Source organism: Coloeus monedula (assembly GCF_965178545.1).
Source record: "Coloeus monedula genome assembly, chromosome: 5".
NCBI classification, from domain to species: domain Eukaryota; kingdom Metazoa; phylum Chordata; class Aves; order Passeriformes; family Corvidae; genus Coloeus; species Coloeus monedula.
Genome location: NC_138785.1, coordinates 72,237,408 through 72,262,544, shown reverse-complemented (window position 1 = coordinate 72,262,544; position 25,137 = coordinate 72,237,408). Strand labels below are relative to the sequence as shown.

Sequence of the window (25,137 nt, the reverse complement as noted above, 5' to 3'; positions counted from 1 at the left end):
GGTCAGTATTTGTGCTCACCCTGAGCAGTAGCACGTGGGAATATTTTGGTTAAATGATTCGTTGGAGGAATGTTTTTCCTTCCAGGAACAAGTTGATGACTTGCTCTTACAGTCACCTCCCCCACAGAATGGCTGTCAAGGCTGTTGGCAAAAAGACAGGTGTGATCCACCTAGGAGCAAGATGTCATAGAGAATTAATCATAATACCTCATGCTCAGATCATAAAAAAGCCAAGAACGGGAGCAGATGAACCAGATCAAGAAAGACAGAAAAACAGAGGTTACTCATATGGAAAATCACGTCCCTTTTCTGTGCCCACAGAGCAGAAAAGAAGCCAAGGAGACAGAAGATGCTCTGAGGAGCTCTACAAGGCAACACAAAGGTCTGGAAAACTCGGCTTAGACCAAGAGATTAAAGAGTCTTCATGTATTTGCATTATCCAGGGGAAATTAAAGTGATTTGCTCACACTTTGTGGTGAAATGCAGGAGAAGTTGTTTCTGACAGCAAACATATCTTTAACCTAGCCAAGAATGGTGGAAAAATTTAATGCCTTGAAGTTCTAGCTAGATAAATTTACTCTGGGAAGAAAACAGTCATTTGTAATAGCAAGGATATAAAACAACTGGGAAAAGCGTAACGGAGGCAGGGATTCTCCATTATTTGCAGTCCTGAGTTAATGCTGAGTGTCTCTCCAGGGAGAAAACTTTTCTTTGTGTTATGGGGGGGTTGAAAAAAATATTGAATGAGCTGCTTAGGGCTGCAGGTGTCTGTGAGTCACTGCAGACAGTCGGAGCAGTCCCTTCAAACCTTGCAAACTCCATCTCAAAACGTGGTAGGTCTTGAATATAAAAGAGTTGTAAAAAGTATCCTGACACAGAGAACTTCAGACATGATAAGGGCAAGAACTATTTAAGAAACTGCTTGTCTGCTTCAGAAACTGCTGTAATTAGGAATAGCAGTGACCTTTATTCCCTGCTGTAAGATCTTTCCCTGTGTTCCACACGTGTGCTGTGATGTCTGCATTCTATGCATTTGATTACACTTGGAGGCACTGACAGTGAGTCAAGCATCTGTGTCAGGGGGTTTAATTTGAGTCTAATGAAGGTTTTGCTTGTTGGGGATCATGTCAGCATTTAATTAATTACAATGAACTACACTGTTGATATTTGAGAGCGGCCAGTCTCTCCGCGCTCTCATGTCCAGAGCTAATATCCTTTGGTGTGCCAGTAATTACCCAGAGCAAACAAAGCTGGGAAGAAACAAGAACTGCAGAGGCCTTTCTGGGCCCTGCCTCTCAAAGAAAGCTGCTGCAGCTTGCTGACACAGATGTCAAGGTCTGCAAGGACCTTGTGAATGCCATGAGCAGAGCCCCGAGCCAGCTGGGAGCAGTCATTCAGGTCCCAGAAACATTAAAGCTCCATTTTTTTTGTGCTGCTGAGGAAATCAATGTGTGACATTGAGGGTAGATTGGATATTGGGAAGAAATTCGTCCCTGTGAGGGTGGGGAGGCCCTGGCACAGGTTGCCCAGAGAAGCTGGGGCTGCCCCTGGATCCCTGCAAGTGTCCAAGGCCAGGCTGGACAGGGTTTGGAGCAACCTGTGATAGTGGAAGGTGTCCCTGCCCATGGCAGGGGGTGGAACAAGATGATGTTTGAGGTCTCTTCCAACCCAAAGTATTCTGTGATGATCTTATGAGATGCTAAAACTGCTCTGCAGCTCTGGGAACAGCTGTGGGGAGCAGCCTGGGGTGTCCTTGTGCTGTTGGATATCTGACTGCTGATGCAGCCTTGTACCTGTGGGGCACACAGCCCACCTCGGAGTGGTTGTAAGGACCCCACCAAGGAGCTGGAAAATCAGATGTATTGATGGAAAATCTCATGAAAAAGAGCTTTTCTAATAACACACCTTTCCTGATTTTCCACCTCTCAGTCCAGCAGAGAATATGTACAACCAAGATTAAGAGAAGTAAAAGCCCTCAAACAACCAAAAAGGCTTATTATAAATAAACATCTCCCTTTTTCTTAACACCTAATGCTTAATCTGGGGACACTGTTTGAAGATCCCCATCAAAATATTCCCTGTTCCCTGGAGGGGCAAGCAAACAGCATCTGCCAGTGACTCTCTCCTGTGCTTTCCTCCCTGTGGTGACATCTCACTCTCATGGGGACAGGTGCCAAAGGACACACACTCATCCCTGGCCATGCTCCAAAGAGGAAAATCAAACCCAGGGCAGTCCTGCCTGCAAGCAGTTGGCAAACTCTGCCAGTGGCATTGGAGTCCTGCAAGTACGAGCCCTGGGAGCTGGGAGGTTTTCCGTCCCAGTGCTCCCATCACCAGCATTGCTTCTCCTGCTGGTGGGTAGGGGATGTCTTGGGGTGACTTTATGATGTGTATCCCATATCGCTGCCCTATGCCCAGAAAATAATTTTTGTGCCTTTCTATGCCTTTAAACTGAGCCTGAGAGGGGGAAGGAAAACCTGAGCAAGACTTTTTCAAAGCAGTTTGCAGCTTATTCAAGGTCACACAGAGATAGAGACTTTTTTTTCAGCTGTGGCAGGAGAGCGGGAGGGAAGGGAAGCACCCGGCTTGCTTTTCTTTCCAGTCAGCTTTCAGCAGTTTTTTTTTCCTCAGCTCCTTTTCCTTCGGAGAGTTGAACTTTTGTCTTCCTGGGACTTGGTTTTTTCTTTTCCTTTTTTCTCTGCTGGGCAGTTTCAACATCAGAATACATCGGGAGGAATTTCCACCGAGGCCTTGGCCCTGGAGGTGGGCCCAGCACCCCGTCCCAGCTCCAAGGAGGGGGAGACAGATCTATGGAAGGACTCTGAAATTTTCCCAGGTTTCTCTCAGCAGAGCGGGAGGTTTTATTATTTAGCATCATTATCCTTTTCCTGTGTGTTTGTTAAATAAATAGTTTTTATCTCTTTCACTTTCCTTTGAGGAAAATTTATTTATTTTTTTCCCCCCCAAACCTGGTGGGGGAGGGCTGGTTGTGACCTGCTTTCTCTCAGAGGATATATTTCTAAATTCGGCCAAACCGGAACAGGGGATCACTTTGTTTCTCCATTCCCTCCACAGGATCCCTCCCCCTGAGGTGTTCTCCTCTGTGACTTGGTTGGGGTGAATGTCCCCTGGACCTCTCGCTGCAAGGTGCTGAGGGAAATCCTTGAGGGATGGTCCTTGCAAAACCTGGCTGCTCTCCTCAGTCAGACTGGAGAGCTGGAGCTGCTCCACTTTCCAAAATAAAACTAATATTCAGAAAATAATAAAGTAAAAATATATCTCTGATGAATTGGCCAGGATGCCAGTTATGGGATAGAGAAGAGATGGGCTGAAAGCCTGAATGAGAAGGTGGAAAAGCAGTGCCTGGGACCTGAGACTGATGTCCATGGGAAGGATGTCAGCACAAGGCTAGGAGAGAAAGAGACATCTCGTTTTCAGGAAATATCTTCACAAGCACTGCAGGCCAGCAAACACACATTCATCAGTGCCAGCTCTGCAGCTGGAGCTGCAGTGCCAGGCTCATCCTGGATGGCTGGAAAGGGGATACATGAGGTTGTGAGAAACCACACACAGACTGTGGAGCTGAGGAGCCAGCTGCAGCTCTGAGGGGCTTTGCAAAGCCTGGCCTGGCCATGTGTCCATGCTGTCCCCAAGCCACCACTGCTGGGCAGTGCCTTAATAAATGCAGTTTATTCCCAGTGTACCTGGGTGTTGGGCTAAGCCTGATGACACAGTGACCTTCTGCCATCTGACTCTTGAGGAGAGCACATAAGTCCCCTGATCCCAGCTCTTCCCCTTGTACATGCCATTGGATGCTACTCCCAGTTATTTATCAGGCCACACAGCATCAGTGAGATGTTGTGGTCTGAATTCCAGAGTGCATGACCCAAGGTAGCTGGGAACAGAGCAGTGATTACTGCATGCAGCCACACAACTCTTCTGCTACTTAAAAAATATTGCTTTTCTAACTGAACCAATCTCCTAAAACCTGGATGTGCCTCTGTGCATGTCGGGGTGAAGAAAAAAGGTGTCTGGGCTCCTGTTCCTGCATATGGGCAGCAAATCAGAGAGTATTTGAGGCTTGGCACTTCTGCCTTTAACCTTGGATATCTGGAGGTGATGCTTTCCCTTGCACCCCTGAGTGTTTTTGGATCCTCCTGTTACACTTGGAAGGCCCAAATCACTCCACTCCACCGATGGATTTTCCATGAACGTGCAGCTTATTTAGTTCCAAAATGCACATAGCTGTGTGGTTGCCCAATGACAAATTTCTACGGATGAGTTTTTCCAGTTGGGTCTTTTTCTACTGTCCTCCCCACTTGAAGGCTCAGATTAGCTGGGTTGTGCTTGGCCATGTCTGATAACGTTTAATACCTCTTGAAAGTAGCTACAAAATATCAATACCCTGCCTTTAAATCCATGTCCAAGCAGGAAAGGAGGAGCTCCTTGCCAGGCATGAAATAGAGCCTGGAGTGATCCCGGATCCAAATAAAATCTCTTCTGGAAAGCAAAGCTGCAAGCTGTTGAACAGACGTGGCCTTATCCATGCATAGGGAAAAACATGGACTAAGGAAAAGACTGGCATGTCAATCCTGGTCTGGTAAAGAAATGGGAATGTCAGCTCAGAGTCCTTCCTTGATAGTGGCACATCCATTTAAAACAGGGATAGGCTCCAGGGACCCCAGTTACATTCGTAGACAGTTGGAAGGGTGAGGATGTGTGTGTTGTGTGTATGGGAGTCTGGGATGAAGAAAGTCACTTAGGAGACTGGGGCTATGGGGCTGTTGGGAAAGAGGCAGCAAAGGCTGAAGTATTAATCAGGAATTGGATGTTGGGTGAATTTATGTCAGCACTCTATACTTGCACTGCTCTAGGGTGGAAGAGCTTTTCCCTCAGTGATAACCCATTAAGAAGTGACTTGTAGTGGTGCAGATTCTGCCTGGATTACATGAAGCAGCAAAAGCAGCTTTGCACACTGGAACCAGTTTCATAACACCAGGACAGCCAGAAAATCCCATATAACAGAAGTACTCCACCACATGCTCACTTTATACATCTATTTTCTCTGACCTGAGGTCAAGGGAGGGACCAGATCATCTTTTAAGACATTTCCCATCCCAAATCATTTACAATTCCACAAAGCCAGTGGCCCAAATCACCGTGATTTTAATCTGACAAGATGGGATTATTAAGACTTCTCTTGCAGAACATGTCAATCCATGCTCAGGAACGGAGCTACCTGGAAATTCAGATGCATGGTTTGTGGGAAATTTCAGTGCTTGATATTTGTTTTCTTTCAAAAAACTCCCAACAACAATAAAAAAAATTAACGAACATTTCTAAGGAACTATGAATTAAAAAAAAATATTCATAAAACCTCCAGTGCACATCGTTGTCTAAAAGGGATTCCTAGGAACCCAACAACTAGAGCTGACATCAAAACTCTTGTTAATGCATGGAGACAACCATGGCACCTGTCAATCACCACTAGATGGATCTGCACTGTGGGACAGCCTCCTCTCTCCTCTTCTCCTTTCCTCCTTTTTCCAGAGCCACGGGTACAGAAAGTGCAAAGTCCTTGGCTAAGTACATTCCCTGGGCTTTCCCTGGCCTGAGCCACACAGGAGTTCAGGCAATGGAAATGCTGCAATCCTTGGAATTTAAGAATCTGGGTATCTGGAGTGTCCTAAAGTCCTCCAAATTAACATACTTGTAGCAGGAAAGCCTTGGAGCACAAGAAAATCCTTTCTGGAGCCAGGATGCTCAGGGCTTCCAGGTTACTGGTGTTGGATCCAGGAGTCAATCCTGGGTTAGCCTAGAGCTGCCAAGGTTTCACTCTGATGGCTGCATGGTAAGAAAGCCATGGAAACTTGGCAAGGAAGGGCTGCCCTGGAGCTATGAGGAGTGATTGAAGTGGAGGCTGTTAAACGTGGGACATTTCCGCTTGGTTTTCCAACTGGCGTTTCCCAATGAAATCCTCCTTCGTTGGCCAGCATCCAGACCAGCTACTTGGGAATCTCGTAAATTCTGCATAAATGTTTCACTTACTTTGGGCCATTGCACCCAGGAGATTGGCAAGTGCTTTGCAGATGTGCAAGAGGCTGAGTCCATGCCCCATTTGCCCCAAATATTACAACAAGAAGATCAAACGTGACCGGTTTGCATTTATTGCTGACTCTGGATTGACACTGGGGAGCACTGGACCTTCTCGAATAACTCATCAATGAAGGAGAAAGGGAGAGGTTGCACAGATGGATCTGTTCTCCATTCTCACTTTAACCTATGCCTAATGGTCTTTTCTTTTTTCTAACTCCTTCCTCACATATATAACGCATCATTTCTCAGCAACTTAATGCAAGAGATGCAATCAATCACCTGCAGGCAGCTAAACTGCCAATTTTGGATCTGGAATAGCCATTTGCAGGGTTTGAAAATGCAAATAGAGGCAGGTCTGTGCTTTGCAGCAGTGTGGAGGCCACCAGACATTTCAGCCCTGCACTCCCGGCTGCTGGAAAAGCCAACACTTCCCTCCCCAGTCGTGCTGGATGGGGGACCAAGCTGGCTGCTGATTTAGAAGAACAGAAATGCTGCAAGCAATGGCAAATTGAGTTTTTTATTCTTTTGGTCTCTGATGAGAACAGAGGATAAAATGCTTCTACTCAGACAATTTCACCTTCTATTGGAAGAAAGTTCTTCCAGTTACTGGAGAAGGTCAAATCATGCCTTGACAAATGGACACTTCCAGGGATGGGGCAGCCACAGCTTCTCTGGGCCACCTGTGCCAGGGCTTCACCACCCTCACTGTAAAAGAACTTGTCCTCAAATCCAATCTCAGTCTACTCTCTTTTAGTTTAAAACTGTTGCCCCTTGTCCTGTCATTACAGGCCCTGGTAAAAAGCCTCTCTCCATATTTTTTAAAAGCCCTTTTTAGGCCCTGGAAGGGGCTCTGAGGTCCCCCTGAAGCCTTCCCTTCTCCAGGTGAACACCCCCAGCTCTCCGGCCTGGCTCCAGAGCAGAGGGGCTCCAGCCCTTGGAGCATCTCCATGGCCTTCTCCAGACCCTCTCTAGCAGTTCCACATCCTCTGATGTTGGACCCCAGGGCTGGGGCAGCTCTGCAGGTGGAGTCCCACCTGAGCAGGGCAGAGAGGCAGAATCCCCCCTCCCCTGCTGCCCACTCAGCCCAGGATGCTGTTGGCTTTCCCAGCTGTGGACACACATTGCTGGGTCGTGTCCAGTTGTTCATCCACCAGTACCCCAAGGGCTGCTGTCCCTTCATCCCCCAGCCTGTACTGACATCCTGCCCTGCCCTTGCATTGGGCTGCATGAACGAGATGAAGAAGTTGGGTGACATAAAATATTCCCCTGGGTGACAAATCAAAGTTCACTGATGGACTCTGCCCTCAGGGAAGGGAGAGGGGTTGGACCAGCTGGGAGATTTCTCCCTGGAGTTGACCCAGGGGTGAAGGTAGTCTCTGCCCTCCTCACACCCTGGAACATCCATGATCCTTTGTTCATTCCTTTTGACCTCCCTTGGCTTCCCTCAGAGACCTCCTTGTGGAATAAAGAGGCCTGCTATCAATTAGGCCTGTGAGACAGCTGGTTATAATCTCCTCTTTGATGTCCTGGCACTGAGAAATCCCTGGATGCTCCCACTGAGAGACAGGAAACTGCCCAAGTTACAGGCTGGCCCTACAGACTGTCCTCAGCCTGGGAATCTCCCAGGTCATGAACCTGCCCTTGTTCCTGCTCTCCTGGGGCATGGCTGTCCCAGCTCTGGCCAACTTGAGCAGGTTTTGGTGGTACTTTCCATGCTCAGAGCACCAGAGAGGGATTTGGCAGTAACACTGGGAGGAATTTTTCCATGTGGCTGATCCTGACCCGGTGCCATAAATGTATTGGTTGCCTCTTTCATTCACAGATTGGAGGAGACAGAAACAAATTTTCATATGGAGAGAACTCAACAAATTATTTTTGCCAAAGCAGATGAGAGAGAAGAAAGAATTTAGAAAACAAAGGCAAAGTTTCAATATCAAAACTTTTCTAAGCAAAACTTCTCTTTTGGGGTAGGGAGGAACACACACGTCAAAGTACTTCAAATTAAAGTTTGCTTGCATTTAAGTTTACAAATCAAACGAAACCAAACCAAACCTAATCAAAACTCAAGAGGAAATAGGACATTATGGGTAATTTTGAAAAAGAGAGTTTAATTTTCTTTTGGCCCAACTCTTCCCTCATTAGATTCTAAAACTGTTGATGAAGGAGCATTATCAGCCTTCTGGATCTCCCCTGGGTGCTTCCACAACCTCATTATCCAACTTTTCATTGAAAGCATTCACATTTTAATGCTCGATATCCTTCTGTGCATCTGCTGTGGAGCACCTGTGGTAGCCCCACAACCCAATGGTGCCCAGAGGTCAGCGATTTGCACAGTTAAACTCACAAAAACAAGGCAGTGAAGTCTTTGGAGTGAGGAATCACCCTTTTACAATAGAAATTCCAGCTCCTACACTCGTGTTCCTGGATGCAACTGCAGTCCAAATAGATTTTATTAGTAGGGATAACAAATAACAAATTGTTCCCAAATGATCACATTCTTGCATTCTCTGTTGTTTTGCTGTTTGTTTGGGTTGGATTTTTTTTTTCTTCTGTTTGTTAATAGCAATAAACAGCCCAGTTTGCTTTTCATTTGTAGGCCTTCTCCGAGTGGTTTTGCGGTCATTCCCAAATGTAATGGAAACATCTGTCTAGTGGGATGGGTTTTACTCCGCGCCAGTATTTGGGGGAATGGATGGCTTAGCACTGATGGTTTGCCATAGTGGTTTCTGCTGAAATCTGCAGGGCCCAAACTCCAATTTACCTGTCAAAACCTGCCAGAGATTTCTGTTTCCTGCAGGGAAGGAAATGGAGAAAAAAGCAATCAGGATAACCAGGGAGAGGATGAAAACAAGGGAAAACTTGCTAGTGCTGAAACTTTTCTGAGTGACCAGGCTAGCACCAGCAGAATTGATACAAAAAAAAAAGAGGCATTCAGAATGGGGTGGAGACCAACAGCCACTCAAGGAGGAAGGATTTAACCTTGAGAACGAAGAAAATAATCTCTAGGTACAAAGATCTCTACAGGTACCAGGGTGACAACAGTGGGAACCCTAGTGCAGACACCTAAATTCAGTGTCTTGCTATGCAAAGCCCTTAAAAGTGCCCACAGCATTGCCTGGGTGCCTGCCAGATCCCTGAAGAGGATTTCCTCAGCTATGGCTGGCTCAGTCCCTCTGTCTCTTCAGAAGCAAAGTGCTTTCTCATGGACTCTGACACCTCTTTCAAACACGTGTGATAGAACTGCCTCCCTGACGATGAAGTTTGGAATGAAATAAAGGTTCCTTGGTGACCTGTGAACCTGAAACACAGTCAGTCCTGGGCTGGAGAAGGAGAAGAGTGAGAGGAAGGTGTTTGGAAGTGTCAAGAAATAAATAGGGAGATGAAAAAATGGACATTCCCAGACCATTTTCCTGAGGTGGTTGACCCAGTCCCCATGGTGACCATCAGGCAGTGTTGGAGAGGGAGGATGACTCACATCTGGCAGGGGAGCAGCATTTCTTCATCCACATTTCAGCACTGCCAGATGGTGACCTCAGGGCTTTGAGGTGTGACCCCTCCAGTGACCTGGGGAGATGTTTCCAGCTGAGTTTGGAAGGAGGGTCCTTTGGAAAGTCCCTTATGGAACAAAAGAGCAGTGAAAAAGATGGGCTTATGAAATGAACCCTGTGGTACAACCCCAAGCATCAGCTTGGGCACGGCAGTGGGCAACCATTTATTGCTTAGACACTTTTCCTTGGAGATCTCTGTGGCATGACCCAGAATTATCCAAATCCAGTGCCAGCTTCACAGGCAGAGCATCAAAACTGCGTAGGCTGGACAGAGGCAATCACAGGGCACATCCACCAACACAGTTGAGGTGGTTCTCTTCTCCATCTCTTCTCCAGGTGGGAAGTGTGATCTGTCAGGACCATTGCTAACAGGGACATCAGAGTAATTACCACACAGAACTGCTTGCCCAGACACCCATTTGCCTGGTGTATCCTCAAGAGCTTGAGTGTAAGTACAAGGCTGGTCTCCCAAAGCACCCAAACCATCCGTGATGTAAAGGGGAGCAAATCCAGATGGATCAGTGGGGGAATATGGATGGTAAAAGAAGGAGCAATTCATTAGGTGGGATGGATTTTAGCTTGTGCAACGCAACAAAAAGAGGCTACAGGGGGAGAAGACCTCTAAGAAGTTGTTTGCTGGAAGGGTGAAATCCAAGGAAAGAATGTAATTTCTTAAGGAGGATGACATGGACACAAAACTAATGAATTTGCAGGGAGACACAGATGTGTTCCCAGTGCAAACAATAAAATTTCCAATAACCAGATGCAATAAGATCCAGAACGGCCTCTCCAAAGGCAGCAGAAGTTCAGGGACTGGGACACACATCCCAAGTGATTTTGAGCAGGATCACAGCTGATCCATGAGGGTCTGCAGTGGCAGTCAGTCCTTTCTCCAAATGTGACAGCTGCCCGTGGTATCTGCCACCAGAGCCACAGAGGGATACAGACAGGAGGAGAAACAGGAAAAGGGAGAAGAAGATGAAGAGCTACAAACAAAGAAGGCACCTGAGGGATTGCCACTGCACTTGGTAGGATGGCAGATGTGATCATATTTCTGCAGTGTTGCTCTCCAATGGCTGATCTGAATTCTGCTGTGAGTCACCCAGCTCTGCTTGGAGCAGTAAATGCTTGGTTTTGGAGCAAATTATTTTTGTTCCATACATTAGGCTGTTAATTAAATCACCTGTGGTTTCTCTGAGTGCATGCTGAGGGGTGTGGAGCGAGAGTACACAGGGAAGGAACAGACCTTTTCCAGCTGAATGTGTGGAATTCATCCTGACAGGCTGATGGCCCCATTTAATGTAAACACTCTCCACTCAGCCCCCTTCCCTCCCTGCCTTTGACTCGAGCAGCCACAGACACTGGGAAAGTTCTGTTTCGAATGTAAATACGTTCCCTTGCCCTGTCCTTGCAGCAGGAAAATGAAACCACCCACGTCCTCATTCCCCTGACCTTTGGGGGAAGTTCATGGATACTTCCTGTAGGACAGCAGCAGCCATGCTTCCCACTGGGGTCATTAAGGGATGCTAATGAATCCCAGGAAGAGTCTGAGCATCATGTGTATTATAAAATCATGGAATTGCAGAATGGTTTGTGTTGGAGGGACCTTAAGATCACCCTGCTCCAACCCCCTGCCATGGACAGGAACACCTTTCAGGTTTCTCTGAGCCCCATCCAACCTGGCCTTGTGTGTTTCTGGTTCTCACATCTCATCATTAGCAGGCAGGCAGACTTCAAGCTGTGATGGGACAAGCTTTGTGTGCACCACCACCGTGTCCAACACCTTACTGTCACTACCTGTCCTAAACGGAGAGGCCAAACTGGCAGACAAATCCATGTTTTCCATCTATTGAGAAAGTCGGTGGGGTTCTTCTTTCCTGCAGCACAGGCCAAGTGATGGAGACTACAGAAGAAACAGTCAGGTCAGATCAGTAAAGTCCCTCACATGACTTTTCTTCTCTGTCTCTGCCCATCAGCAAAACTGAAGCCCTTCCTTCAGAGATTCTCATATATATTTCCTGCTATGCCTGCACTGAAGCAAAGGTGTGCCCTTCAATGCTTGGCAGAGATGTGAAGGAAGCCAGGCTGGCTCCTCTCAGGCCATCTGAGCAGGCAGCAGTGACCCCTTTATTTTAATTTTCAGGACACAGCTTCAGGATCTGCATCTGAGGGAAAGGTGTTGTTTACATGCCAAGATGCCAAGCTGCAGGGCACATCTTAGACTCCAGTTTATGGGATAGAGAATGAAATGTTAGTGTGGCAGGTTACTGGATGTATTTCACATGAGGGTGTTTAGTTTTCATTTTAATTTCTTGTGAAAGCAACCCAGGGTGCAATCCAGGTCATCTGAAAGCAGACACTGAGGTTGCCTACATGTCCTGTACCACTGGAGATAAATGCCCTGGGATGTCCCTCCTGGACTCTGGATGTCCTTCTAGAAGATCATGGAGCTTCTCTAGGTCCTGTTTTGCAACCAAAACCCCATGTGGTTTCCTCATCTACCTTAGAGATGGCACTGGGGCATATTTTAGAGAAGTAAATTGCATTCCAAACCTGGCGAGCAATCAAGACTCTGTAGGCATGGACGATAATGGGAGATGAGGCATCCACCTGCTCATAGACAACTCTCCACAGAAATCTTCACCTGTGAGTCTGGTCCCAATTTCTTTGTCTACCTGCACACCAGAAATAACTACATTCCTTGTCTGTCAAAGCCATTAAAGAAGGGAAGCACTGATTAAGCAGGTATTCAGGGAAGGAGGGTGGTGGCAAGGGAGGTGATCAGATGCAATGGGAATTGTTCCTTTCTCCGGGGTGCCTTTCCCAGGAGAGCAGAAGTTGTCTGCCAGTATCTGCACCACTATTCCCTACTGCTTTGCCTAAATTCTGGCAAAACTGCAGTCTGCCTGCATGCAGATACTACAGGGTGCTCTCCTGCCTCCCACATCCATCTGGATCCACTACTTTGAGCTGCTCCAGTCTAGAAATAACACTACTGTTTGTACAGCCCCTGACACAGAAGAGGCTGAAGCATGTGAGCAATGGGCTTGTGCACCATGAAGGATCTCAGATAGACCAGTCTGCAAAGAGCCCACGAGTGCTGCAACTGTGTGGTGTCACTGGAAGTGAAGCACAGCATGATTTAATCCCAAATAATCCATCTTTTGCAAGGCAGAAGAAAGGGAGAGGTGCAATATTTGGAAAATCCTGTGCTTTGCTCCTTCTTTCTCATTCTCATTACTGAGAGGTGGTGAGGCCCTGCACAGGTTGCCCAGAGAAGCCGTGGCTTCCCCATCCCTGGAAGTGTTCAAGGAGAGATTGGATGGGGCTTGGAGCAACCTGGAACAATGGAAGGTGTCCCTGCCCATGGCAAGGGGTTGGAACTGGATGGTATTTAGGGTCCAACCCAAACCATTCTGTGAGTCTATGATAATCTCTTAGTGAAGAATACACAGAAAACCAATCCTGTGAAGTAAAGTCACTCTGCTTTGCTCCCCCAAATCCCCCCAAGCCCGTGGCTGGCTGCCAGCTGGACTTCACACCCCATCCTCACAGCTTTCCAGATAATTTCTATGGAAGGGACCCTGGGAACAGAAAGAGCCCATGGTTCAAAAACTTTTCTGGTGCAGTTTGGCAAGTGTCTCCGAGAGAACTTGGCTTCGAGGGCTGAGATTCAAGAGCTGGAAGCTGCTCTGAACCCAAGTTCTCTGCTCTCTGCACTCAAACAAGGACAAGAGGCAGCTGATGGGGCCACCACTGCTGTGTTTTGTGTGTGCCCCACGCCCTTCCAAAATGCATTTCTTAGAACACAACCAGGGGGGAATACAGATGTCAGGTCCTCTGCCGGGCACTCAGGTGAGAGGGCAAGAAATAACACCATTGCCAACTTCATCTGGTGACCTAGGGCCTCAAAATGGAGTCCCGGGACTTTAGGGTCAGTGCCCTCCATGATCCCTGTCATTACTCATGAGCTGTTTCTCTGTGATTTGTGGAGCTGGTCTGAGGAAACTTGAGCTGGAAAACAGCCAGGGATGAGATATGACACAAGCCCACTGTGCGGGTGACGTCCTCCCCTCAGCAATGCCTGGCTCCACATCATCCTCCTGCTGCAGGGGAGATTCCTGCCCCATTCCTGCTCCTGCTGCCCTAACCCTCTTTGCCTCATTGCCACAAAGATACCCCCATTCCTCACTGTCTCTATGCTACAAACCATCAGTTTTAGGGTTAGGATATGATTTTCCCTAATTCCAAACAAGTTTCTTTTTTATCTTTTCCCCACCCAAATGCTTTCACCAAGGTCTTGCCCTTGTCTCCTGGACTGAGCTCTGGCATAGCCCTTCCAGCAAAGTCTGGGGCTGGATTCTTGTGCACTGGGGGCTGTTCTCTGCTCAGTGTTTGCATAATTGATCCCTTAATTGGACATCTCTTGCAGGGCTTCTGTATGGCTGTTTTTTTTTCCGCCATAATGGACATTTTTTGGAAGGTTTGCAGCTTCGTATTTGTAGCCTTGCATTGCAACACCCTTGCAGGGGAATACAGCCAGAAGCTCTTTAATTCAGGAGATAAGGCAGGGAAACCCCTGTGATTTACTCCAGCCTCTGACTCACTGGGGGAAATAAAGATCCCATTAACCATGACAAATAAACAAACTCCTGGACACAAGAGGAGCAGGTTTGGTTCTGGGTCCTGAAACCAAGTGGCACCACCAATCCCATGTTTCTACAGCTCCAGGCACAATTCTTGAGCAGATTTGTGTTGGAGAGAGCTGTCTGGGGCCAGCCCTGTATTCCCTATATCCTGCTGATCTTCCTTAACTGAATGCCATCAATGTGCTCACTGTGAACAACGGGAAAGGCAGCTTGGACTTGTCTGGTGCAGAGATTTCTCTCAGCAGGAATCCCTTGTAAATGTTTCTTTTAAATTTTTTTTTCCCAGCTACTGGAGGGGGTAAAGTTGCATTTCAGTGGCCTTAATGACTGAGCTGTGAATTGCCTTGGGTTGGAAACTGCCCAGGAGGAGGAAATGCCCTCTCTTGATCAAGCTGGCAGTTGGTTTTCTGCCACCAAATCTGGTGGCTCTTAGGCTTGGCTCCAAATGCATCAGCTACAAGCCCTCTTGAAGAAAGCCTATTCATTAGGAGCAGCTAAAAAACCATATCCTGTTCCAGCCACTCCAGTTAATCCATCCCTGGGCTGATCTCACCCATAAATTATGGTGCAGGGAGAAGTGCAGCCTTCTGTTTCCATGTGACAGTTTCATAGAGCACCAAATCAGAGAACACAGAGCAGGCAGAAGTAGAATCATGGAATCACAGACCCATTAATGTTGGAAAAGCCCTCTAAGAGCACAAAGTCCAACCATTCCAAGCGCCACATCCACGTGGCTCTTAAATTCCTCCAGGAACACCTTTGCCAGTGTTTGACAACCTTTTCCATGAAGAAATTCTTCCTAAACATCATCCTAATCAGTGAATAAAGCTGATTCACTAGAATCATACAATCAATACAGCAAGGGTCGAGTTATCCCATAAAGAATGATGGAAACATCATGGCTGTTGTCCCTCTCATGTTGACTCACATTTGGCAGAACAAAATCAGCTCGTTATAGAGACACAGAATGGAAAACTTTACCCAATAGATAATGTTTGACACCAGAAGGGTCCCATAATGTAAAAGGTGCTATCAGCCCTACCTAGAACACAGCACAGTAATTGCAGCAGGTAAAACTCCTGTTGATAATCAGAAGATAATTCAGGTTGCTTTCCCAAGGAAATAACACTTGTTTTGTTAAATATAATAAAACCATCAGACCCAGCTTAACATAGGTGACTTTAATGTTGTGTGGTGTAGTCTGGTATTGGGTCCAAAACTCCTGTTGAGAGATTTTGTAACATTTTGCTCACTGAATCACAGTAGTTTCAAGTTTTTCAAGGTGTATTTTTTCCCTGCTTGTGGTACATCCCTTATAGCAACTGCCTCAAGATGTGTGAGGGCTCTGCCATATAAAAATAGGCATTTGGTCTCAAATAGTTTTATTTAGTGGCGTGGTGGATGGACTGGAAGCAGAATAATCCCATACACAAGTCATGGAATATCTGTCCTATTCCAAATCCCTGCATTGCTTTGGCCAGGCAGAAGCAGAGCAGATGTTCAAATTTGGGTGCCCAAATCATTAACTGAGGCCCAGAATGAGGCCTCTATTATAACATCAAAAACTGCACTGAGCCCCTCTGTCCACCTCAGGCTTCACAGACAGGTAATGGGTAGGAAACACTTAATTTGGGCTCCAAATAATTTGTTTTGGCTGATTATTTCCAAACATAGGGTGTTTCTCTGTTTTTCCTCACCCTGGTGTCTTCTGCACTCAGGCACATGGAGGGAATCACCACTGTCTAATGCTTTGGCTGCATAATTTACTCACAGGCTGGTTATCCTTGTGCCTACTTGTAACTCTCTCCTGTGCCCTCCTCCAGGATGGGAATGTGTTTTCCCTGGAGGGAAACCCAGCTCCCAGGTTGTTTTCCCACAGAGTTTCTCTAGACAGACACAATCACTGCAGGTGAATCCACTGTTCCCTCACTGCTATCCCAGTGGGCTGCACACCCCCACATGTCCCTGTGCCGTTCCCACTGCACACATCCCTGCTGTCATGCCCTAGGAATGACACTCTGCCAGGCTGAAACACAGCGCTGATGCTATTGCAGACACTCTGAGTGGGAAAAAGAGAAGTAGAAATCACATTTGAGGGCTGCTGAAGCAAAAGCAAAATTTGTCAGGGAAAGAAATGGATTTCCCCTCACTTTAATGCTTTAAGAATAGTCTTGAAATGGTTCAGGAATGGTTTGAGGCCAAGTGTTCTCTTCTTGAGAAAGGGAGATGGGCTGGAAGATCCATCCATCCATCCATCCATCCATCCATCCATCCATCCATCCATCCCTCCATCCATCCATCCATCCATCCATCCATCCATCCATCCATCCATCCCCTATAATTTCATGAATTTATGGTAATTTGGCACGAGCCCATTTGATGGAAACATCCTGTGGTGCCTCTTGCCTGGATGAAGTTCAATAAATCCAACCAGAGCTTGGTACCAGCAGCTTTTGAGGCCCCGTGTCTTTGATGGCATTTTGAATCACTGTATGGTTCCTGTGAACCAGGACCAAAGGAGGACATGTAGCAGATGGAATAGTTCATCCCAATTGCTCTTGTTCCAGTTTGATCTGATGCTCTGGGCCATAGATAATTATTCCAAAGCAATTTGCATTCCTTTTTCCACGTCAGTTCTGCCACTTCCACCATAACTCAGAAAATTCCAGGAGATACAAGGAATGGCCCTGACAATCAAAGTAATTAAATATTCTATCTTTTCTCCTCCTACTTTCAAATCACTTTTATTTATCAAGTCATCCTGTGCACAACAACAATAAAGAAGTTTGGGTTTTTTCTGGGATTGTGTCATGTAGTGGATTTTTAGTATTTTCTGATGTCTACCAAGGGGCTGAGCTCACTCTGAACCTTCCTTCTGTGAGGGAGAGTACTAAAGTTTTCAGTCTTTCGCCCAATCTGTCCATTTTTATAGGAACTTGGGATATTAGAGTGCTTTTAGCAATTTTTCAAATGCAACTGGGATTGATGATGGGTTGCATCCAGAGCAGTGTGACCAGGGCAGGAGAGAGGATGGGGCTTGGTGCCACCTGCTCTAGTGGAAGGTGTCCCTGCCCATGGCAGGGGGCAGAATGAGATGAAATTCAGGTCCCTCCCAACCCAAACCATTCTGGGATTCTATAATGAAAAAGTTCATCAGGTGGTGAGTTCATCACAGGCACAGAGCGATAACATAAGCTTTTTTTCTATTAGGAAACCATGCTAAATGCTCTTTTATCAGAGTAGAATTAGATTCTCCATTTCTACCAGAACAGATTTGGTCTCACATGAAATGTGCTTTCACAGTGTTTTCCCCATCATTTATTTTACAAGTGGCACTTCCTGAAGTTGAGCACAGCTACGGCTCTGCAAAATACTTTGTGAAAGGTCTTTTGCCCTATGTCAAACAGCATCTGCAAATACATTTATGTTTTGGCTTGCAGGAGGCTTTTCAGAGCCTGGCTGGTGTGACAGCTGCCTTTCCTTCGGGGTGCAGGTGGAAAAGCCAGGTCACTGTTCTTCTGAATCATACCTGGAAATGAGCAGCAGCTTCCACTGCAAACACAGCAAGTCCCCAGCCCAAGACAAATGTTGCACTGTCACAGCCTAGAGGGTTTTGTCCATACTCAGGGATCTCTTCAGTCATTCCTGGTCTGGGTAACCTGCTGCATCTGGATGGACACAGCAAAGGGAGCCTCGGGTTGTGGCCTTCACCCTTGTGTGGCACTAACTATGGTGTTTTCCCATTTCTCACTATGTGTCTTTCTTTCTCCCAGCAGTCCTGATTTCTGACCAAATCCAAAGAATAACAAACATGGGAGCCCAGACCAGACCATGCTTAAAAAACACAGTCCGCTGAGGTACATAAATCACCATCTTGGGTAGCAGCTAGTCCATCCTTGATCCCAAGGGATGGTTGTTTCCTCCTAGATGCGTCTGAGGTGCTGATGGAGAAGGTCTTGACCTCCACTCTGGGTACAGTCCTATCTGAGGACTCACACTGACTTCACACGCTCCCCAGCTGCAGAGTGATGGGACTCAGGCCTCCTTTCCTCCTCCTATTCTTATTTGCTTCCTTTTGGATCAGCTTTGAGAAAGCAGTGACTATCTGCCTATAGGGGGCTCTGGTTCTGTGACCACCTGGCATCGGTGTCTGCTGCAAGGACAAACCCAGCACCTAACTTTTAATGTGATTTTCCATCAGCAGAAGAGCCAGTGAAGCCTCTATGGGGTCACAGAATTGTTAAAGTTGAAAAAACCCTCCGAGGTCACCAAGTGAAAAATCCAGACTAGGATATATGCCACTCTTCTGCAAATACCTGCAGTGCAGACACCACCAGCTCATCATTATGTTGTGCCTGGATGTTTTTGTAGTCATAGAATCATGGTTTGGGTTGGAAGGGACCTTAAAGCCCATCCAGTTCCAACACCAGCCATGGGCAGGGACAACTTCCACTAGCCCAGCTTGCTCCAAGCTCCATCCAGCCTGGCCTGGAACACTTCCAGGGATCCAGGGGCAGGCACAGCTTCTGTGCCAGGGACTCATCACCCTCTGAGTAAAGTATTTCTTCCTGAGATCTAATCTAACCTTGCCCTCTATCAATTTAAAACATCACCCCTTGTCTATCATTTTCTGCCCATATAAGAAGTCGTTCTGCCTCCTTTTTATAAGCCTCATTTAGGCATGGGAAGGGGCTCTAACAGCTCCCTGGAGCCTTCTCTTCTCCAGGTGAATGCCCCCAGCTCTTCCAGCCTGGCTCCAGAGCAGAGGGACTCCAGCCCTTGGAGCATCTCCGTGACCTGAGACAACCAAAGGCAGATGAACCCTATGCTACAAATCAGCCTTAAACTTCTGATCCTACATCTCTGAAAAGTCTCCAGTTAAATTCTCTTGACTGGTGTTTGCTCAGGGAAGAGGAACCTTGCCACAAACCCCAGAACTACCTCCCAGCATCTCCAGACAGCAGCCTGGGAGAGCTCCACTGCTCTCCACACTCAGCAAAGACATGACCTAAACACGAGCTACAAACTAGGATTTCATCTTGGGTTGAACAACCCGCTGCTTAAAGATCCTCATTAGCCACAGAAGCTGATAATTTTTAATTGTAAACTCCTGGTGACAGCATCCCGTGCTCAGGGCCTGTGATCACACATCCAAGAGGGAGTTAAATTACTCAGCTGATGAATAGGCTGTGGCCGTATCGGGCAGTTTGAGCTGATTTAAAGAAAAATCACTGTAGATTATTCGAGCACGGAGAAACAGCTGACAGCATTTAGCACATACATGGCTCGTGTTATTTAAAATTTTGGGTTATTTCAGCTCTTCAGCCCCGATGTGATGAATATTACTCCTGTGTAACTAATGTGGGATCTATTCTGCAGAGAGCTGCAAGGATACGTGCAGACTCAGAGACACCGAGGACGGCGCGAGTACGGAAGTTCCCAAGTGCTGAGGGACTTTAAAGTGGAGCTGAGAGTCTTTTGTCACTTGGAAAATTTACTTTTACTAAGAATTTTAATCAGACATCAGTGAACAGCGTGACTCAACGATGTCTTCTTGCAAATTCATGTCAAAGAGAGGAAAAAAAAGTCAAAACATTTGGATATTTTCAGAAGAAAACAGATCACTCATTCATGTCACTTCGATGCAATTTGAAGGCTCAATTTGAAATGTTTCTGAATGCTCATTTTTAAAATAAATTCCCATTTATTTGTAAGTTGAAACAATTTCTCTTCAATTGAAAGTTATTTTGTTTTTCATGGAAGTTTCACTTTCATTTAAAATGTGTATCAATATCATTTTCAGTTGGTCCCATATTCTTTCACCTAATTTTTTCTAATGAAATAAATAAAACCCATTCGACTTTACCACTTACAACCTTTTTTCAGCAGAGCTGGCCCCAGCATGTTTCAGTTTGTGGATTTACAGTAAAATTTACTGATTTCTGTGAGTTTCAGACCTGTCTCCTGAGCAGTAAAATCCAAGATTAGAAGTTTCTGTTCCCCTCCTTGACAGCACTGAACGATTCTCAGATTTGAATAGGAAATTGCAATTAATAAAAGGGGGGGAAATCAGAGGCAGAATATTTGGTAGTCATAAAATAAGTGAACTTTTGCTGTGTTTATATTATACATATAATACGGCAGGAAGTAAAGATCAAAGCCATGTTTATAAAGGACTTGGCCAGTTGTGTGCTCGGAGGAAGCAAATGGGTTCATGGGAGGTACCTAAAGAATGAAGTTTGGATTTTTAGCTGGTGGAAATCAGTGTGCCTCCTTTGACTTCTCTGATTTACATCAGCAGAGAAGCTGGCTCAAGGGTTTCAAGGCAGAACAGATATAGTAGAACAAAATAATTTTTTTTTTCCTACTGGAAAGTATTTGCCTGAGGTTCCTTCTCTATTTTGAAGTACTAGGAGTAACTCAGAGGAACATTAGCTGGAAGGTTGTCAGGTGGTTGGAACTGGATGATCTTTAAGGTCCCTTCCATCCCGAACCATTCTATGATTTTGTGATTTTAAGGTGTAAAGGTGCAAATGAGGTTTGGAGCTGGTTCCTGCCCTGGCTGGCCAAGGATGGGAGTTTCAGAATGGGGCAGCCCAGAGAGCTCAGCCTTCAGGTACTGGCATCTCCCCGAGCCCCACAATTCCCAAACTGTTTATTTGCAGGTTACATCACCTCCCCCTCACCCCTAAAACACCTGATCACTGAAAGGGAAACTGAGGCATGGTCAAACAGGACAATTCATCTCAGGTCTTTCAGGGAGAGGAGCTGAGTGCAGCCTTACTGCTCCCTGCCTGAGTTATACCATCAACTGCAATGCTCCCACAGGGTGAAGATTCCTCACAGCACTGATTTCAGCCCCGTGGAGAGCTGAGCCAAACCCCCCAAATACCACCCTCACCTACAGGGAGACGCTGGAGCAAGGAGGCATCAGACAGCAGCACGGTGAGAGCAGACACACACAGCCCTGATTCACCACTCCAGGGACACCTCAGCTCCAGAGGCACCATCGATCCGAGTGAATTATCCCACTGGAAGGTGGCTGACAGCCCTGGGCTCCAGCTGTCCCGGGGGACACAGCCCAGGGAAACAGCCCCAGTGCTGGAGGGAGCTCAAAACCTCAGCAGGTCAAAATCTGCCCTGTAGTCACGATGCTGTTCCCACTGACTTGAGAGGCAGCCCCGAGCAAGAGGATTTGAAAAACCCTGAGAAAAAGTGCAGCCCCAGCTGTAATGAATGTTCCCCTGGCCGCAGGGTTGGTGGGACACAAGTCCCCCGTGGGCTGTGGGACACGTGGGTCCCAGCTGGCAGATGGAGAGACAAACCTATCTGCTTTGCTGAGCTCTGTGCAGAGGCTGCTGCTGATACTCAGGAGTTATTTTAATCTCTTTCTTCCCCGCTCCAGGTTTAGCTACAGCATTCCAGAGGGTTAATCAGGTCCCCTGAGCTGGGTGCCTGCTGTCAGGATTAGGAGGACCGGCTTCCCTGCACATCCTGAGCCACTGGTGCTGGAAGGGGACGTTGCTTTGGACATCGCACGTCCTTGGTGGGCTCTGTGCCTGCTCAGCCTCCCCTGCACGCAGCAGGGAGCGTCCTTTTCACAACCAACTTGCCAAAACTTCAGAGCACAGCTCGTGAGACAACCCTAAATGAGCACACGGTCACTACAGCAGGGCCACGACTCCTGGGGGAGGGGGATCAGTCCTGGAAAATCACATGGAATCTTTACCCATCACCCTTATGGACAACACCTGGTCCTGCTCCAGGTCCCTGCACGACAACAGCATCCCAGGAAGTCAAGATTTGTGCTTCAGGCTCTGACACACTCCTTGGAGGGATAAAACCTCACTCATCTCCAATAGAGGTGGGAGCCCTGGACCCACAGAGGCATATCCAGGTGCAGTTCCCAAACTGGGAGAAAGAGCAAAATTCTTTGGAGACGACTGTGCCATAAAAGCAGCCTGTTCGAAACAGAGCTGCTTCCTCCTTAGCCTGAACTTCGTTAGTTAAAATGCTGAATGCAGAATGAATTAATTAAAGCAATTATTATGCTGCTATTTTACTCATTTGCTATCTACTTTGATTGATTATATGACTTTGGTTAATAAATATTGAATAAGTGTTAATTAATTAAATTAATTCATCGCTGGTTTATTCACCTATCAGTCACCTATCCCTCATTTCCATGCATGAGTTGTGTCCTGAAAAGTTTGTCCCAAGGAGCAGGTCCCCAGGGGTTCAGCCCCGGGCAGCAGGGCTGGGATGGGGTCACTTACCAAAAGGCAGGATGAAGAAGAAGGGGAACCAGCAGAGGATGAAGACACCCACGACGATGGCGAGAGTCTTGGCTGCTTTTTTCTCCCGGGAGAACTTAAGGAGCCGCACGGAGAGGGAGCTCCTGAAGTTGTGCCCCTTGCTCCGGGTGCTGGAGAGCGGCTCCTCCAGCACGCTGCGGCAGTGGATGCGCAGCACCACCTCCATGGACTTGTTCCTCTCCTTCTTGACCCCTGCCTCCAGGCTTCGGGTGGTCCGCCTGGCCACCACGTAAATCCTGAAGTACATCACCAGGATGACCATAAGGGGCAGGTAGAAGGAGAAGAGGGAAGAGAACAGGGCATAGCCCGGCTCCTCCGTGATGCTGCAGATGCTCTCATCTGGCGGCGGCGGCTCCTTCCAGCCCAGCAGTGGTCCGATGGAGATGACCATGGAGGAGAGCCAGACAACCACGAGGATGACCCCTGCCTTCCTCTCTGTCATGATGGTGGGGTACTTGAGGGAGTACTTGACGCCGATGTACCTGTCCACGGATATGATGCACAGGCTCATGATGGAGGCAGAGCAGCACAGCACGTCCACAGCTGCCCAGATGTTGCAGAAGATGCGCCCGAACACCCAGAAGCCCAACACCTCCAGGGTGGCCGAGAAGGGCAGCACTGTGGTGCTGAGCAGCAAGTCGGCGATGGCCAGGTTGACGATGAAGTAGTTGGTGACCGTCTGCAGGTGCCGGTTGCAAGCCACCGAGAGGATGACCAGGATGTTCCCCACGATGGCCGAGAGGATGAAGACGGCCAGGAAGACCCCGACGCCCACCGCCTGTACATCCAAGGCGAAAGTCAGCGTGGTGCCGTTGCCCTCGGGGGTCTCCTCCCCTTGCAGCCCCCAGGACCGGTTGGCAGCGCTCTGGCTGTCTTGTCCCGTCCGGTTCCCACTCAAGCTGCCATTGCTCAGCTCGGGGAAAGTCATTGTAGGAAAAGTCCGGGCTCCATGGAGGGCGAGGAGAAAGCGGTGCCGAGGCGCAGCTCCCCCGGCATGATCCCCGCCTGGCAGCCCCCGCCAAGACGCGCTCCGCACCTCGCTCCCCCGGCCGGGGTGGAGGGATGGAGAGAGGGAGGGATGGATGGAGGGAAAGAGAGATGGAGAGAGGGAGGCAGGGCGGGACGCGCTGCCCGTTGCCCCCCGCCCGCTTCACGCCGTCCGTCCGCGCTGCCCCCCGTCCCCGCTGTCCCCGCTGTCCCCGCCGCTCAGCCCCGCCGCCGGCCCGCCCGGGGGGGCAGCGCGGTCCGAGCCCCCCCGCCGCCCTCGCATGCTCCGGGGGCTGCGCTGGGCACGGCCGGCAGCGCCCGGCGGCTCCGCAGCTTCGCGCTCGGACCGGGAGCGGCGGGAGGGGCCGGACGGGCCGGGGGCGGGCGGGAGCCCCGCGCGTCAGGTGCCGCCGGGGGAGGAGGAGGAGGAGGAGGAGGCGGCAGCGGCAGCGGCAGCGCTGCTTTGCAGGACGAGGCGAGCCCGGGGCAGACTGAAACCGGCAGCAGAGCAGGCGGGGAGAAGAGAGATGATGGAGGGGGTCCAGGCGAGATGATGGAGGGGGTCCAGGCACGCCCCGGGAGAGGCAGCCCCCGGGAGGGTCTCGCAGTAGTGGGGTGCAGCCCCAGGAGGATCACTCAGCAGTGGGGTGCAGCCCCTTGTGGAGGGGGTCTAGCAGCACTGGGGTGTAGCCCCCAGGAGGATCACTCAGCAGTGGGGTGCAGCCCCAGAAGGATCACTCAGCAATAGGGTGCAGCCCCCGGGGGGATCAGGCAGCACTGGGGTGCAGCCCCAGGAGGATCACTCAGCAGTGGGGTGCAGCCCCAGAAGGATCACTCAGCAATAGGGTGCAGCCCCGGGGGGATCAGGCAGTACTGGGGTGCAGCCCCTTGCGGAGGGGGTCTCGCAGCTCTGGGGTGCAGCCCCGGGGGCGCAGCGCTCCCGCCCGTCACCGCCGGAGGGCAGCAGAGCGCAGGGTTTGCCCGGCGGGGCCGTGTCCCAGCCCCGGCGCGGGGTCCGGGAGCTGCGGGGTCAGGGCGGGGTCCCACCGCAGACCCCCCGTGCCGCGACCCCCGGTGCAGGGGGTCCCCAGCAGGAGAATGCCCTGCCCGTCTGATATGTCCTCCTCCAGCCTTGACATCCCACCAGGAGGATGCCCGGCCAGGCTGGCAGGTTTCCTTTTTTGTCCCACGTCCAGGGCTTCCATCAAGCATCCTTCCCATGCCAAACCCTGGTTCTCCCATCCTCATCCCCCAGCCCAGGCATCCTGCTCGGGGTGCAGGCATCCCCTCATGAGCTCCTTCCCGAAGCAGAAGGGACAGTCAGGATCTTGTGTTCAGGGACAGCTCCAGGACCGTGACTGAACACTGCAACGAGGCTTGGACACAGCAGCTTGTGACTATAACATATAGGCACATATTTCTGGCTAATTTAAACAGGGCTGTGTTTTTTTCCCACTGATAAAAGCAGATCCTGTTTACACTGGTTTCCTCCCAGTGACCTGCCTCCATACATTGTGATGGGGACTGACCCCAGTAGTGAAC

General features: G+C 48.7%; 1 protein-coding gene across 1 annotated transcript in view; it reads right to left on the bottom strand.

Moving 5' to 3' along the window:
• The window catches only part of ADRA1D (adrenoceptor alpha 1D), a 41,468-nt gene extending 17,710 nt beyond the window's left edge, over positions 1–23,758 (bottom strand). Inside the window, exon 1 of the mRNA XM_082282091.1 lies at positions 22,570–23,758. Coding sequence (XP_082138217.1) covers positions 22,570–23,536 — 967 coding nt within the window. The 5' untranslated portion in view covers positions 23,537–23,758. The remainder of the gene's footprint in view (positions 1–22,569) is intronic.
• Between the last annotated feature and the right edge of the window lie 1,379 nt (positions 23,759–25,137).